Source organism: Tigriopus californicus, chromosome 6, assembly GCF_007210705.1.
Source record: "Tigriopus californicus strain San Diego chromosome 6, Tcal_SD_v2.1, whole genome shotgun sequence".
NCBI lineage: Eukaryota > Metazoa > Arthropoda > Copepoda > Harpacticoida > Harpacticidae > Tigriopus > Tigriopus californicus.
The window spans coordinates 13,006,579-13,024,982 of record NC_081445.1 but is presented as its reverse complement, the minus strand read 5'-3'; the positions used below and the strand labels follow the sequence as shown (position 1 = coordinate 13,024,982).

Here is an 18,404-nt window from a genome sequence, read left to right as displayed (position 1 = left end):
CACGTTGCTAGAATGAACTGCCTTGTTGAGGAACGTACGGGGCAGCTCAGCATTTTGACCACATCAGGGCGGTTGGTAAGATATTGACATTGATCAGTGTGAAGTTCAAAAGAAATGTGGCAAGTTTTGAAGGCATTGTCGTGCCTTATATTACTAGCTTCTGTCTTATAGGGTGTTACGCATCACCTGACTTTCTGTAACCTCTCATATTAGTTGCGCCGTGGGAGGCCTAAAAAGGAGAGTACTGCGCTTTTGCACATGCAAAGAATGACTTTTAGTGAAGATTATAAAAGAATCATTGTGAATTATCAAAAAGAAAAAAAAGCGAAATACAACGCATGATCAACCCTATCCAACAAAAAGCGAGGTAACCTCGTCTTTTCTCATAGTAATTGAAAGGTTATTTAGGTGTAGAAAAATAAATTTCCATTTGCGTTAAAAATGTTTGATTTTCGGTGGCAAATTTTAGCCAAAATAACATAGGTTGGGAGAACGCGAAATTAAGGTTTGGAAAAATGAGTTAAAACAATGTGTGGAAATTTGATAATTTGAGTGGTTCTTCATGCACTTTGGAAGTTTATCAGGTAGACAGGCTAAATTTTTTTTAAAGGCTTATTTACCTCAAGGGCAAGGAAAAACATCTTGCAGGAAATTGAAAATTTTTGCCTGAAAATTCATTTATGTCCTCTGTTTTTTCATTCAATTCAAGAAAAGATTTTTTTTTAAACTGTTGTTCAGAACTCAAGTTTTCAAGAAATATTGACTAGTGCAAAAATTCGTATATTATCTCTCAAAGTTCTCGTTGAGGTTGTGTAGAGTTAGTCAGTGCAATGGAAAAATACATGTCACTCGGCCTTTCTGCAATGGCAGCTCGAACCTCGTTCAAGGTTCTTGACTTGATCTCTCTGTATCAACAAACACAATTCGTTGGTGGAGCTCTTGTGTATGAGTCCTAAGATTACCGAAGGGACTCGACCAGGAAACCCGTGGCTGTTGTAGCTTTGGAGTATTTCCAACCATGAGCTTAATGTCCTTACCATGTCGCTTTACCTCATCCATCAGCGTTGCTCGTCGTTGAATAGATTCAAGTCAATTTTCATGCATTATTAATGTCGATCGAAACCCAAATTTCCCCATTTCCCGATGTTTAACCATGCAGCATTTCAATAGGGGCTCGGCAGCTTCGAAAATTCATCATTTTCCAAGGATGACTAATTGTGCTTTTGGTCAATTCTCTAGTAAAGTCATGTCAGGTAAAGCATTTTATTCGGATTAATCTTAGCCACTCAATTTTGTTCGATAAATGATCATTAAATGAAAGAAGCGACAATCTCTATTGAAATCTAGCATGGGGGCAATTCGGAGCTTTTTTGCATTAGGGCAATCATCAAGTTTACGGCACATATGGCATTTGCCGACATTAGCATGAAAGTTATGTACTGGTCTGAACGTTTTTTTTCCTTCTAGCCCAGAGTATGATGCAAAAATGATTCTAATTGTGATTGATTCTGAAATGTCGTATTTTAGTAACATTTTTGACAAATTATTGACTGGACATGTGAAACTTTGACCTTCAAAATGACGATTTCCGTTCAGTTTGAATTTCCCGCCTCTATCGCCTTTTCACTTTGATAGGGATAGCTTACTCCTCTTCACTTAGACATGGATTCAGCGATGGCAAAATTTGACTTTAAAGGAATTTCTGCCACTTTCTGCCACCATTTTCTGCCAGATGGTAAAAAAATGGCTTTTAATGATTTCTCATCCCTGCATGGATTACTTACTCCTTTGACTTTGCTTACATTTTGCTTGCATTTTGTGACGCAAGGCCGCTGAAAACTAATACGTTCGCCTACATCATTACTGGTTCTTTATACACTCATAGACATACACTCATAGACCCATACACACTCATACTCATAGACTCGTAGACACAAGGACCTTGGAGTGACCGTTGATTGTGAGCTCAAGTTTTCGGATCATTGTGCTCAGATTGCAGTTGAGGCGAGGAGAGTCTGTGGAGAAAATTTACAACTAAGGACCCTAAGCTTCTCACCCGTCTCTTTATCACATATGTCAGGCCTCGTTTAGAGTCCTGCTCTCAGATTTGGAATCCCTGCCTGAAAAAAGACATTCTCCTCATTGAATCGGTTCAGAGAAGGTTTACGAGATTTCTCTGTCCAAACTAAGCTACTCCAATCGGTTGCGGCACCTTGATATGGTTGGCTTGGATACCCGACGGCATCGCTTTGATGCGACTCTAATGTGGAAGATCTTGAATGGTGTGATGATCATTGAAAAGAAAATGATGCCCCGTTTTCTCGACCATCTGAGGGATGATGGAGTCGCCAAAACAAGAAGAGCTGAGGTCCTATACCTCAGACGGCCACCCTTTCGGACCCGACCTAGAGAAAGTTCTTTCTTTGTTCGGAGTATTCCAATCTGGAACTCTCTCTCTTATGTTCTACTAACAAGTCGGAACCAACGAGTTTTGCGGGAATTATTGCCAAAAGAAATAACGGATGACCACTAGTGACTGGTGAAAAGAAGTGTACTCTGGCTTGCTTCCTCCTCTTCATTTCCCTCATCTTCTTTTTTACATCTTTTTATAATATTGATACATACCAATACTCTTTATACTCACCCATGGTGATTTGAGTGGTACCCACAATAAACAATAAACAATAAATTTATATTTTTATTTTCCTCGTTCTATTATTCAATCATTAAAGTAATTTTATGCTTGCGCTGATAATTTTTTGACAATACTTTTTATGCCCCCAGTGAGTGCTAAAGTGGTCCCAAATAATTGCAATAGACAAGTGCGAAATTAAGTCATTTGGCCAAACTATTTTACCAAAATTCGTGAAGGCCTAATCTAACCTTAACATTAACTTTTTACCTCAATATTCTAATTAAACAACATGAATGTTAATTAACGTGCAAAAAATAGGTCGAATTCTAGTGAATCCTCACCCTAGAGTTCTGACACTCAAGTTTTGATTTATTCCTTAGATTACTGTGCTAAAGTCGATCATTCAAAAATTGACTAAGACAGCCGTAATTAAAAATGCGGAAACGTAAAAAGCTGCGCAAAAGAGAGTCCGATTCATCATCGATATCTAGATCGATTTAAGTGAGCCAGCTTAAATCATAGAAACTGAAGGTGACTCAATTAATCAGGCAAAAAATTGAAACAAAACTTGAAACACTTTAGTAATGCATGAGATTAACTCAAAAATCGAACTCACCTGCACACATTAGGTGATCTTTGAAAAGATTCGGCAACGTGGCCTTGGTCCGGAATTGAAGAATATCGGAGTCGAAATTGGAATGGGTTGTGTTGCAAAACCTGTAAATTGATAACAAAACATCAACAAATGGTGTCCCTCAAACACCTACTTCTCCTATGTGTGCGACTTACAAGTTAGAGAACACTTTAACCGGAGTTTGTTTCAAGATGTTGTCACTTTGGCCCCCATTGGATGTTTGCAATCCCCACCCTAGAACAATCAATACAATTGGCGTAATTCGCATTGAAAAAAGTCCCTCCATAATCTATCAGCATCTGGCTCAAACTTGACAACATTTCCCAAATCATAGAATCAATTCTGAGAGAAGGTGGTTTCATCTGATATTCTATGTTTTACAAGGCATTCAATGAAAAAGAACTTATGAACGCTTGATTGCGTTTTGAGAGCACTTTCAAGTCCTCGAGAATCCAGACTAATCAGAACAATTAAGTTCATCCCTCTTCTTTGTGTCTTGGCTCTATTATTGTACAATTTGGTGTGGTGCCCTCAAGTATTCACAAAGAGTAGATAGAAGATGTTGATCCTGTAACAGGATTTAAGTCTGACTTGGACACGTTTTTGACCAAAATTGTTGATTGCGACAACTCTTGATTTTGTTGCATCAGATATCCAATTAGTTTAAATATATGTAAGACATATTAATTCCTTTTTAATTTGAATTGCCGGGGGATGCTATTCCTATTAAGTGTAAGGAACTCAAAGAAAAATGAAAATAAGAAATAACTTAAACAAGCCCATTCTTTCTCGTCCTAGTGTTCTAAATAGAAGGCTCTTTTTTTGGTTTTCGAGACCCTGTATGATTTTTGACAATGAAAACTATCGTCTGTTCAATAATATCTTAGTTTGCATGATAAAAGGCCTTGTTGGATTTTGGCTGGAACTGAACTCGAGCAGCATTGTCGGTGCGAAATGAACACCAAAATTAAGCGAGAAAACAAGGCAGCTTTGAAGTTTCAAAACGAGAGCTAAATCTGCTCAACTAGAACGCAACAGCGTTAAAACTCAGCGTCTGAGAAGATTTCCTTCTATCTGTTTTCCTTTTTTTAAATTTCTTTGTGCTTGGAATTGAATTCAAATCTCCCCTCAATTTCGTCTATCTTTAGCTCTGGAAAATGAGGTTGCTCAGTTTTGATATCAGGGTTGCGTTGTAGTTTCTTTCGCTTAAACTAGCTTAAGCTTCCACTATTTCCGAGTTTGTTTGTTTTGTTTGTTCCGAAGTCAGATGGCAGCTCTCTCGCTCGGCCTGCCATCTGAATGATGGGTGTCCCAATAGGGCTAGTCAAGTAAACACGTTCATGGACAATGAACCTTGAGAAGAAACAGCTGCAGGATTAAGTCTTGAAAAATAGCCACTAGATGGCGGTACCCCGAAGGTCAGCGGCTAAATTCAGACAGGAATCATTAAGTAACTTATGGGACCACAGAATCTTCGGTTTTATTAAAGTGTGATTGCAAAACTAGTTTCTGTTTATGCTATGGGACTCGTACTACATTTTACACTCATTATGAGACGACTGCATTAGTTCTAGCAAAAAAAGTAATGAATTTTAAGTTTGCTTTCAGGGTTGAGTGATTCAACATTTTTTTGACAATCCGTCAACGACGGTAATGTGAGGTTATAATATCCCGGGTCCTGCCCCTAGAACCTATGGCTGAGGGATCAAAATGGTTAGAGATTCAGGCAGAACAAATTATGGAAGCCCCAAAGATGGCAAGAAATAAGTCAAAATTGCAAATTTATTAGCAAATAAATCCAAATATCTCTAAATGTCTTCATGGATGTATTTGAATTAGTCAAATGTGGTTTTCTTTGCAACTCTTTGCCTAAGGTGTAGAGGACATATGAATGGACATATTTTTTGCTCTCTTCTTCATGCTCTTGAGCAAAATGGACCTGAAAGCATAGGTTTGCTGATCTGAAGCTCGTAGAAAGACTTGAATGTAACATATCTGATCAATTTGAACAACTTATCAAAATTTATTAACAAATAAAGTACAAACTGGCAAGTAAACAATTAAGCCCTTTTGGGTTCTGAAGTCTCCTTTGCTAGATTTCTACACACCTAACCTATTTCTTGATTTTGGTTTCCGTAACAATATGACTGTTGGTGCCAAAAGAACTTCAAGGAGGATTCATTTTGGCTGGTATGGAAAAGGAAATCGCAATCCTGGGCGTTTTGAGTTTTTCATGGCAACTTAAAGAATTATTTTGCCTTTCATTTCTGGCCAAGCTAATACAATACATTAATAGAAAAATGAAATAATCCACTTCACAAATTCAAGGAGGACCTAAATAACTTCCTCCAAACCATTCCAGATCAACCCTCAATACCTGAGTATCATCAATCAGGAAATTCAAACTCAATATCTGCTCCGATTTACTTTCAAGTGATTGTGTAATCACATTTTTGTGCCTGGAATCAATCCATTTAAGACATCTGTCTGTGTACAGTTTTCAATGATAATATTTTTTTTTATAATTTAGGCACAGGCCCCGGGATATAATAACCTCACATGTCCACTCTCGACGGATCGTCAAAAAAAATTGTTGAATCATTCAACCCTGTAAGCAAACTTAAAGTTCATTACTTTTTTGCTAGAACTAATGCAGTCGTCTCATAATGAGTGGAAAACGTAGTACGAGTCCCATAGCACAAACGGAAACTAATTTTGCAATCGAATTTTAATAAAACTGAAGATTATGTGGTCCCATAAGCTATTTAGCAATGCCTATCCGAATTTAGGCATTGACCTTCGGGGTACCGCCATCTAGTGGTCATTTTGCAGAACATGGTCATGCAGCTGTTTCTTTTCAAGGTTCAATGACGTTATTCGATGGAGTAAACTCAAAGACAACATGCCCAGCCAAACCGCACTGTACATGCATTGGATTTTGACATTTTTTCCATTTTACATGCTCGTCTAGGCAACTAGCATTTTAGTATTGAGCCAATTTGATAGTGCGTTCACTGATGAACACCAAACATGCTCATTTAGTAGGGTTTTGTAATACAACTCGCTCAAAATCACTTGATTATAAAACTTCAATGGGCGAATGGTGCGAGTTGACTGTGATGTTCGTCTTAGTTCTCTCTCCCCAAAATCAGGGTGCCGGACCACATTTTTCCTTGAATTGCCTTTACTTGACATCCCCTATTGAGGGATAAGCCCAACATAAATTATTACCTCACCCTCGGGAATGACCGCAGGTTCGCCCATTTCAGCTGTTAAAGCAGCAACTCATGCTGTAATCAAATACCACAGAGAAGCTTGGACTTGGCAAGCGTGGGATCGAACCAGGATTCGCAAATTGGATAGCGGATGCTCTACTAATACGGTACCCCAGCAAGCCTAAATACTGTTTCCGAGTACTTTAATGTCGATAGATATTCGTTCAATGAACTTTTTTCTTAAACAGGAGTGATTGAATACTATCTCAAGGTAAATTTAGCAGAGTTGTTTGGAAGTCGATGACGATTGAATGAACCTTTTTAACGAACAGAGAATGGGCACACTCAAAAGAATATTTTATTTATCAATGTCGCGTCAGCAAGTTGATTGAGGGCATAACTGAGTTCAAATACCCTGCTAATTTGAAGACAAAAACCACGCTTTTAAAAGGCCGCCGTTTTGTGGGCCAAAAAAGAAAACTAACAGTATGTTATCAACGGTCGTCCATGCTGTTTAACGAAATATGATTATCGAACGGAATAGTCTTCTTCGTTTATGGTCCATGAGCATACCCGCCAGTCGAGTCAGACCTTGGACTTAGTGACCGGAAGGGCAAAGCATTTTGGAGAGGCGATCCCGACAAAATGACTTGCCGGAACAATTATACCCTGTGAATTTGAGAATCTCAAAAATCATCAATGTCTTTGATCGAGGCTATGTGGCCAATAACTGCCATGGATTTTGATCAGGCTCCCGAGACAACACAGTCAGGGTGACCAAATTTATTTTAGCCGACTTCCAGGTTTGGCCCCTTTCAACTGAACCTAACCTAACCTTACCTAAACAAACCTTACCTAACCTTTCGGATGCAAGGGCCTGGGAACGCCTAGGCCGCGGCGCTAGCCTGCGGCAGCCCGGATGCAAGGGTCCAAAGGTGGGAGTCAGCGGAAACAAATTTAGCCACCCTGACTGTGCTGTCTCGGGGGCATGACCAAAATCCATGGCAATTATTGACCGCAATCGAGGCTACCGAGCCCGAGGAGAGGACCAGAGTCCCGACCTTGAAATAACTCTTGGAGCAACAAGAGAAGGCCTGCAGGTCCTTCTATGCGCACGCCATGAACGATCAGCTGCAGATAACAAACTCAAACTCCTTTTGGCAAACTTCAAACCCGCTTCTTGATCCTATAATCAAGTGACAAAGCTATTGTTAGATAAGTTGTCCAAGTCCAGAGCCATCGCTGAAGCAAATGCTCTTCAAGCCCATAGGTTAGAGACAAACCAAATCACATCCAGATATATATCCGACATCAACGAGGATTTGATATTAGAGAATGAGCATGTCGTATCCAACATCACCGTTACCACCCGTACGTGTCAGATGTCGGAAGCTAGACAGGAATCTCGTGGGCATGACGTTTTCATTGAGCTCCATAAAACTCAGGTCGCTGAGAAGTACAACACGGAACAAGACCGCCTTGACGAACAGGAAGCGAAGATTGGATTGGAGAGAAGGAATCTGGAGGTTCGGACAAAGATGGGTCTTTTGGAGGCGGAATTGGCCATTCTTAGCCAAACAGAAGAACAATTTAAAGCCACTAAGCACAAGTTCGAGGATTGTTGCTCACCAATCCTCAGTCGACGATATCAATTCAGAACGCAAACAATGAAGTGCAACCAACATCAAAAATAGTCCCATCTTTCGTTGTTTCCAAGCCCAGTGAATGTAGTTCAGACGCCGCTCCTGTTGAGTCATCCACCAGGGTGGGCATGTTATCCCTCAGTGGGCTTGGCCTTCCCTTGAAAAGTCAAGAACAGGCCCCCTTCGTCCACTGCTCAGGCTACATTCAATTTTTTCAACAGTCCAACCTTTTTGCCAAGCACTGCATCACCATTGGTCACTTGCGTTGATCCTAAGTACGGCATTAACGGGGGCGCAGCAAATTTTCTCGCGAGGAAAGAACTCTTTGATAAATCGTCAGACCCGTTTAGTGGACCCGGACAGGAGGAAAAATTCTTCCCACGTTTGGCAGGAGATACAAACCGAATCATCAAGATGAACATCCCACCTTTTCTCAATTCCTTCAATTTTTAACAGAAGTCGCAGGGGAGTTTTCTGATCCTGGTTTCCAAGTGGGGACCAAACTCAGAGCTCCGGGGAACGCCACTACCCTCTTAACCAAAGAATTGGAATCTGATCCAAAGAACATCTGGGAGGAACCGCAAGATTCTCAAGTCAATTTGGGAGGGTGCGTGGTTCATCAAGGAGCCTCTCACGGCACAACTCAATGCAGATCCTTCGGCAGGTGAGACATTGAAAAGCATAGAAGAGTTATCCGAGATCAGAGTTTGTGTTATCAGTGCTATGTCAATCATCTGGCTATGAAAAAAAATACGAGTCAGACGAAATATGTAGAACTTGAGCTCAATGACACATCACTCCTTACTTCATTTAGAACGCAATGAGCCACAAGACAAAAAGATATGATGTTCCCATCACTCCATTGACTATCCGACCATAGAACTGGCCAAGCAAACTGCTGAGTCGCCAATCCAATCCCCTTGCAGTGGTTGAAGGGAATAAGAGAGAAGATCTCTGTGCAGTTCATCTTGCGGACCATCTACAGTAATGGAGGACGAAGTTGTGGCAAAACTCTACTTGTGGACTTGTTCATGATGGGACAAGAATCGCGACCTCTGCGACGCTACGCTATTGTTGATGAACAATCTAACATAACATTTGCCAATCCCCAAGTGTTTGCTCACTTTAACATCAAAAAGCCGCTACATGCATGTATGATATCCACGTTGTCAGGGCACCAATTCAAGCAAGATGGTCGTTTAGCCCAGGGCTTGCTGGTCCGCGGTGTCTCTGAAAATAAGTCTTAAGAGTTAGCACAAACCTTTGAGAACGCCACGATACCAGATACAACAAATGAGGTGGCTACCCCTGTCACAGACGGTCGCCATAAGCACATTGAGAAGTATGCAATGACATTCTTAGACTTGGACGAGAAAGCTCAGGTTCTCCTATTAATCAGTTGCGATTCAGGGGACGTCATGGCAACAACCCAATATGGTACCCACTATCCCTATGTGCACCATACCGCTCTTGGTTAGGCAGTCGTGAGATCTGTCTGTCCTGACAGGCCTCGGGAGTTCTCAACTGAGATTATCACCCTGCAAACAAACGTCGAACCTTCAGAGCACTTCTGAACTGCTTTTTCCTTTTCTGAGGAAAGGGAGGCGCTGTCTCTCCCATGTCCGGGTGAGGTCCCAACCTTTGAATTACGTGAGGACGACGAATTGGAAGGTTTAAGTCAAGAGGATGTCAGGTTTCTTAGCATCATGGCTGCCGGAATTCATGTTAACTCCAATAGAAACCTAGAGATGCCGCTACCCTTAAAGGAGGAAAATCGCCCTGTTTGCCAAGCAATCAAAAGGCAGTGTTTCTACGAAACAAAGAATACCCCAAACCGACTCCAACATGATCCAACTAAGCTAGCGCATAGTCTTCGATAGCTCAACACAATATCATGGAGCTTGCGTAAATCAGGAGCTGTTACCGGGACCAGACCACAACAATCGGATGATCGGCGTGCTTGCACGTTTCAGAGAAAGAGAGCTGTGATTTGTTGGTGATGTCGAGGCAATGTTTCACTCCTTTTTTTCAAACCCGAAACTATATACGTTTCTACTGGTTCGAATCCAACGACCCTCTCCAAGAAATCGTACAGTACCGTGCCAAAGTTCACATTTTTGGAAATTGTTCAACTCCGGCTGTCGTTACCTTTGGACTTAGATACGCCACAAAACAAGCATCTCTTGTTTCCAACCTAACACTTTCTTATTTGGAGAGAAATTTCTACGTTGACGATGGATTGGGTTGCGCCAATTGGCCTAAGAACGCAATTATGATTTTGACGGAGGCACGAAAAACGTTGGCGAAATTGAACATTTGATAACATGAAACCGTTTCTAATTCAACCAAGGTCCTTGAGGCCTTTCCATCATCTGAACGTGCAATCTGTCCGAAATTAGTTAATTTCGAGATCAACCCGATTCAATGTACCTTGGGAGTTGTCTAGAACGTTGCGGAAGACAAGTTCGTTATTCAGATGTATATTCCAGCCCGCCCCTCACTAAACGAGGCGTTCTGGCTATTATTAACTCAATTTATGATCCCATTGGTATCACAAGTCCAGTTTCTATGGAAGGTAAACTTCTTCAACGCTCTATTCTGGGGCAGAACTGCTTGGATTCGGGGACCCAAATTCTTATGCATAGAAATGTTGAGCAATCCATGGGAGAGAGAATATCATGACAACAAAGCAGAACCCTTGCCAGAAGAAGAAGAAGAAGAAGAAGAAGAGTGTGATCTAGGTGTTCCGGTATGAACAATAAAGGCCACTAGAATCAAAGATGGCGAGTGGTCAGGACTTTCGACCAGAGTTGAGAATTGGGGTCGAATCATCAATGTGGTGCGTAGAGTCCTAAAGGTCGCCAAATCATGGATTGTGCGTGCATCTAAAAACCTCGGCTCTTGGGCTGAGCAATCAATACCTGCAAGGAGAGATAAAGCCTCCACATATCTAATCAGAGAGAAACAAAATGTGTATGCCATCGAGATTCAATCACTCCAAACTGGATCAAAATTGAAATTCAGTCATCGCCTGGCACCCCTAGATCCCTTCTTGGACAATTCAGGTATCTTCAGGGTCGGCAGAAGATTGCGACTGGCCAACTTCCGCTTAGAGATCAAGTGTCCAATCCTCCTCCCAAAAGAACATCCGGGTACGGTTTCTATCATTTGGCATTACGATCTTGCCACACAACACCAAGGTTGACATTTGACACATGGACCCATTCGCACTGCTGGGTTTCATGTAGAGGATGCTCGCACTCTTATCCGAGATTTACCGTCTAAATGTGTGGATTGTCAGAAACTTCAAGGAATCTCCAGGTCCAAAAAAGGGCCGAGTTGCCCCCGGATCGTCTGGAAATCTCTCCACCCTTCACCAACACCGGTCTGGATGTCTTTGGACCATTCATGATACAAGAAGGCAAGACAACCCGAAGATCGAAGTCTGAGAAGGAAGTTTGGGGTCTACTTTTTACATGCCTGGTGAGTCAAGCGGTTCCCATACGTGTCCCCCAACGTCATCTCCGTCTGTGGATTTCCGCCCGGTGATCTCCGCCATAGTGAACTCCGCCAACGGCAATCTCTGCCACCATCAAATTCCCCCCACGGTGAACTCCGCCACAATGAACTCCTCCAATGGTGAATTCCGCCAGCAGTGAACTCCCCCACGACGATCTCCGCCATGGATAACTCCGCCAACAACAATCTCGCCAGGGTAAACTCCTCCTATGGTGAAATCCGCCACGATCAACTCCGCCATGATTAAATCCGCCATGATCAACTCCGCCATGATCAAGTCCGCCATGATCAACTCCGCCATGTTCAGCCTGCCACAATAAATTCTGAGTAATAGTAAGGAAGTTCGCAAAAACGAAAAAAGGCTCTTATTACACATTACTTCTTGGGTCTCTAGAATTCAGATTCGGCCAAACTCAAGCAGTCACTTTTCAAGTTAAATTTCTCGTACTTCAGAACATAATCTTTCAAGCAAATTTCCCCCGAGCTTTGCATTAATCAAAATGAGCTCTCCCCTTTAATGGACGTTATTGGGTCATAAAAGCATTTTTTTTGCTTACAGGGCTTAACAATCTTCCTTGTCATCAAATATTGATCCCACGGGGCTTTTCCTGTATTTCATCGTGTATAGAAATGTATGACACATATCGAGGTCAAGTCTGTGTTGTCATCCTTGATTGCGAAGATATCACAAGATGAGATAAGTTGCAGCAAGTCCGCCAGAGTCAAAATGTTCAAGGCCATTGAGAATGCCGAACAGAGTAAGCATATTCTAAAGTATTATTTGGAGCAGAATGTAATGATTACGTTTAGCTGTGTGTTAACTCGGTGAAGTCGTCATAATTTGAGGGTCCCCCTTGGTTTTTTTATTTGCGAACTACCTTACAGGTACCGGGATTGGAATCCCAGCATTTTTGCCTTATTTGAATTAAAACACATGCATTCAGATAAAGTGCAACTGATTTTCGTCACATGTGTGCATTCTTGGGGAAAAATGTGAATTTTAACTACAATTAGATTGAGTAAAATTAGATTTTGGTCAAAGGGTGTAAATAAAATGGTCGGTTCTGTAATGTACTTAATAGGCAGATTTCTTTGATTTTGAATGTTACGGAGGTAACTGCTCAATCGGTTGCATTCAATCAGTACAGTAGATTTTTCATGGTCTTGGGAGTTTAAAGTTAGTTGATGTAGTTTATAGTGATTTTGACGAGGCGCTGAAGGGTAGATAGTTTCCAATTAGTTAGCAGGCTTCAAGAACTTGAAACCTGATTGGATAGAAGATTTCGTTCGTGGCAGAAACCAATTGGTTAAGGTCTAGGGATCTCTTAGTGACACAATCAAGCAGAATTCATGACTTCAAGTTGGATTTTCCAGAGGGCTCCATTTTACGAGCTCTCCTTTTCTCTTCTATTCATTGTTCTGATTCAAAAGGTTACTGTTATGAACTGTATCTTCTTGCATTGACGATGCAAAGTCAGATTCGGGAAGGAATGACCATGACCCCAATAACTTTGCAAAATAACTTAGATCGAATATACTCTTAGGTCACCGAGAGTAACATGACCTATAACAAAATGAAATTCAGGTCAATGGCCGTGGGTTCGACACCATTAAAGGCTTTATCAGTCCCGATATGAATATGGCGGAAAGCTACTAAACAGGTCTCGTCCATGAAATATTTAAGTGTATTCCTCAAACTTAACGGAAAATTTGTAGAGCATACCCACTTGAATGTTGGTAAAGCTTTTCAAACGAGTCGTTAGATATATTGGACGTTGAATTCCAGAGAAAGTATTGCCATGCTAATTTTGTACTTCGTCTATTTGACTCTCCATATTTTCTTGAATATGTCCCAAGACTGTCTGCAACCTAATACCATATACCTTAACACAATAGCAAGACCTACTGTTATACATAATTCATTTACATAACTTGATTGCCCATTTCAGGACGCTTCAAAATATGAGTTTGACCTCTCAATACGAACGAAAGGTGCTTTGCATCTTGGTGGCACTTCGATGGTGAAGTATTACTCAAATATATTTATTTTGCTTGTTAAGCTGTGCTTTTTGGCCAGAAGTGATCTGTATATAATAAAATTCAAAGGTAATAGGAGCTGGAAGTTATGAAGCTTGATTATATGATAACCGACCGTGGTTTTGTTGATGATGATGCTACGGTACTTTGGCGCTAGTTCAGTGGCCAAGGAAAGTCGACTTATTGCTGAAATATTCCTGGACGTGGATTTTTAAAAGATTGTTATTATATATTAGTTCGTCATAAAACTTTAGTGAGTTACTTTCAAAAGTGGCTTGTTTCTTTCCGCATATTTAAATGTACTATTCACTTTCCCTACTTTTCACTGCCTTTAAATAGCAGAAATCGGAGAGAAATGTTTTATTTGCTCACATTTATCGTTTATTTGCCGCGTTCGGTCCTCATTTTTTCTCCTTCCCCACGCTTGAACGCGGTCTCGCTTCATAAGAGTAGTTCATGGTTGTGGGTGTACTTCAGACTAGGGGATTTTTTCTTAGCACGGTTTTCCTTGGGAGAATTCACCACTGACGGACGTTATCGTGGCGGAGCTTAATTTTGGGCGGAGTTGACCTCGATCTTGGTGGAATTGATCATGGCGAAGTTGATTGTGGCGGAGTTGATCATGGCGGAGTTGATCATGGCGCAGTTGATCATGGCGGACTTGATCATGGCGGACTTGGTCATGGCGGACTTGATCATGGCGGACTTGATCATGGCGGAGTTGATCGTGGCGGATTTCACCGTAGGGGGAGTTCACCCTGGCGGAGATTGTTGTTGGCGGAGTTAACCATGGCGGAGATCGTCGTGGGGGAGTTCACTGCTGGCGGAATTCACCATTGGAGGAGTTCATTGTGGCGGAGTTCACCGTGGGGGAATTTGATGGTGGCGGAAGATTGCCGTTGGCGGAGTTCACTATGGCGGGGATGCACCGGGCGGAAATCCACAGGCGGAGATGACGTTGGGGGAAACCGATGGCCACCGAGTCAAGCTGTTCACCTTGAAATCCTACCAGCCATGGATACGTCATTTAAGAATGCACTTAGACGATAAGAGGGATAATGGTAGTAATATTGTGGGAGCTCTTCATCAAGATGCCGGTTGTTTGGATATGAAGGAGGTTCAACGCTTTATCAACGGCAAGCAATGTAAATGGCTTTTAAACCCTCCCCATGCATCCCACTTTGGGGGCGTGTGGGAAAGCAAAATAGGATCCATCAGACGCGAACTGGAAGGCTTCTTAGCTTCAGTGGGCCCCCAATCTCTTTCCTTTGACGAGTTCCAGACTCTAGTGATAGAAGCCAGTGCTGTCGTGAACTCTACTCCTCTTTGGGAGGTCTCTACTGACCCAAACAACCCTCAACCTCTCTCACCTGCCATGTTGTTGACCGTCAAGGAGCATCCAAATGTAACCACTGTGGATACCTTTTCCGAACAAGATACTCATGCTTACGGCAAATGGCGATGGCGTCGAGTGCAAGCCCTTGCACAGGAAGTTTGGACAAGATGAAGAGAGAGCTAGCTACCTCTGCACCCTTCAAGAACGACAAAAGTGGATCAACCCCAAAAGATCTCTCAAGCTAGGGGATGTAGTGCTCTTGCGAGATAAAACAGTTAGGCGATGCTAGTGGCCCAAAGCCCTGGTACAAGCCTTGCATCCCAGTCCCGACGGTTTAGTGAGACGTGTAACTGTTGCCATAGTACGGACCAAATCAAATGGCCAACATCGCCAGAGCTTTTTTGAACGGCCCATCAGTGGACTGGTATTACTGGTCCCTTTGGCCCGTCCCTTGACAGATGTGCCAATGGCCACTGGGGGGGAGTGTTGCCGTAAAGGTTTTTAGTAAACGACCAATTAGAGACGGTCCAAAAATTATGGATCAAAAAACTCCGTTTCATGCCATTATATTAAGTTGTAGCGGCTACCATTTCCATAGTTTAAAGGCTGCAATATCTCAGTCAAGTTTGATGATCTGTGATTCACTATTTGTGGTTTTGTTGTGTGGACACAAAAAGGGGCCGATAATAAACAACCAGTTGCATTTGATACTTTGTTTCTGTAATTCAGTTCATTTAGAAAAACCCTCTAAATTCATTAAAACTGGTGAAATAATGGACTTGAATATTTTTTTTTGCCCAAAATATGCATTTCAGAATGCATGTACATTCTTAAATGTGAAAGTTTAAATGAAGAAGATCAAAAAACAGGCGCTTCCAAAACTGCGTATAGCATACTTCACAAATATCTTTTTGGCCCTGGCAGTAAGCTGATCAATTAGAGGGTACTTGTTTTTGTTGATTAAGTACCCTCTCAGCAGGTCTACATCGGACTCAGAGGTAACACATTGCTTTAACGTCTTCTAGCCAGGCTTTGTAGAGCTTTCCTCTCCACACCTGACGCCCTCCAAGCTTCGTCCGGAGAAACCTTTAACTTGTTATAGGTGTCCTTGCTTAGTCCCGGTAGTAACTGCTAAGCATCAAGGATCAGCATCAAAGCAATCAGGAAATGGGAATATGTGAGTAACCAGCCTTTGAAGGGTGATTGCGTTGGCCTTATTTTGATTTGATTTTGCAAGGCTTGAATTTACTAAGGGATTTGAGGTAAAAAAGTTGAAAATCAAAAGGCTCAAACGATTCCAATTTTTGTCGCACTTCCCTTTGCATTGGGCTTTCGCGATGTTCCTTTGGTCTCTTACCTAAAACGGTGACCTGATCCCCCTCATATTTATCCAAGTCCAACGAAGGCTCCCTTGGCAAGCAAATTGGCCGATGAAAGATATTGTACTCTACATCCTCGTCCAACTCCCAAATGGCCACATCGTAATAAGCTGTCAGATCATAGACATACTTGGGGTGGACATGGATCTTCTTGATCCTGCGGGTAATCACCTTGGCATCGTCGAAACTCGAATTCAAATCCCGATCTCCAGTTCGAATAAGCCATCTGAAATCGTCAAATATTAGAGATGAAATCGACTCGGAAATTTCAATTTGGAGAACTGCGTGTTTCGAACTCCAACGTTGCAAAGTTAGACATTTGTTTGCAGCAAAATTTCAAAATAAAGTGGATATTGGGTTAACTGATCATTTGTCAACTTGTTCCTTTCCAATGTTCCATGGCTCCGAAGAACACTCTATGGCTCAAAAGGCGGTTATAGTCCAAGCTTCTTTACCTGTCGTCGAAAGCACAATGAGCGACAGTAAGTACCAGATTGGAGGCAATTATGGTTCCACCACAACGATGTTCCCAGACTCCTTCAGAAGACAGTTCTCCAGCCGAAACCATCCAGGGCCAAGAGCCGGGGGGACCCGTGTCACCATTGGAAGTGGAAACAACCCGAGGCCCGGCAAAGCCCTGAAGTTTCAGGTTAACTCCACACATTTCATCTGTAAAAAAACATAAAATAAAATGGTTTTATCGGTGGGTTTGGAACGTGAAAAAAATATCCTTTCTCGTAACTTTCAAGCAAGTAATTGGGTGATAATAAATTTTGGCACATTCATAAGAAGCATTTTGAAAACAGGAGTCCAAAGGAAACAAGCACATAAGAACAACGAGTTAGTTTTTTATAAGAGAGGTATAAAAATAGATCTGAAAACACGCTTAAAGGCCAAACAACCTTTGTTTGTTCTTCTTGGTAAACTCTTTGTTTGTTTGGTCATCTTTTTCTGTTTCAAAAATTTCAAAACTACTAATCCCTTTGCTCATAAATAACCATGATAACGAACTCAAAATATCAGTAATCATCTTTCTTACACATCAAATAAAAGACGATATGCTTAATGTGCTACAAGAGGACAGAAAGTGAATAGTTATTGAGTAAATTGTTTTGAAAGTACATGATATATGTATTTTGCAAACAAAGTAACTTGTTGTGAATATGGTCATGAATCCTGTTGGCATTCTGGTCCTAAAAAGTACCCATAAGTGGGACCACACTTATTTTGACCCAATCAAAGACTTGGATGATACGCGTTAGTTCAGATGATTTTGTTTCAAAGTAAGCAATCTATGCGGCGACATTTACTTTTTATACATTCGTAGGGAATACGTAGGCCTTGTTGATCCGGTAGCATCTTTCAAGTCAGACTTGGACAAATTTTTAGATAGCATACCAGATCAACCCTACATTCAAGGACTAGCTCGGTCTGCCAACTCAAATTCGTTGGTAGACCAAATATCATATAAAGATTGAAAGGTAATAAATAGACGAATTATAACCTTTCATTTAAATAGTACTGGGGATTACATTCCCTGTAGCGGTTAGAAAAGCCCGTGAAAAAAAAACAAAAAAAAACAATCTCACCATTTACAAAACACAAAATGCCTTTTGATGCCACAAGAAACAGGAAAATAATACACAGGCCCCAAAATAAGCCCATTTTGCTCACACTTCCAAAGCTTACTGCCATTAAAAGCACGAAAACTTTTGGAAGTGGTTTGACTGGTTTCTTTACGACACAAAGCAACAATAAGGGATGAATGCGTGATAAATTTCGGTCTACCTGGGCATTCCTTCTTGGCAGCTTCTTCGGCCAAGACCCTTTAAAAGTGCAACCAAACAGAATAATCAAAAGACACCTCAGACGAATTTTTGACTCTGATCATTGAACATACAGATTTTTTAAGATTGTTTGGGAAGATGATGCACCCATTAATTGTGTAATAGAATTAGAGTTGGAGAGACGATCGCTTCTCTCAAGCATTCGCAGGGAGTATCTTT

At 41.4% G+C, this 18,404-nt stretch overlaps 1 protein-coding gene across 1 annotated transcript in view; it reads right to left on the bottom strand.

Moving 5' to 3' along the window:
• Positions 1-18,132, bottom strand: part of LOC131882040 (venom protease-like) — a 29,920-nt gene extending 11,788 nt beyond the window's left edge. Inside the window, exons 1-5 of the mRNA XM_059229072.1 lie at positions 17,988-18,132; positions 16,854-17,067; positions 16,377-16,624; positions 3,425-3,503; positions 3,252-3,352 (exon numbers count right to left, since the gene is read on the bottom strand). Of these exons, the coding sequence (XP_059085055.1) occupies positions 3,252-3,352; positions 3,425-3,503; positions 16,377-16,624; positions 16,854-17,067; positions 17,988-18,093 (748 nt within the window). The 5' untranslated portion in view covers positions 18,094-18,132. The remainder of the gene's footprint in view (positions 1-3,251; positions 3,353-3,424; positions 3,504-16,376; positions 16,625-16,853; positions 17,068-17,987) is intronic.
• Between the last annotated feature and the right edge of the window lie 272 nt (positions 18,133-18,404).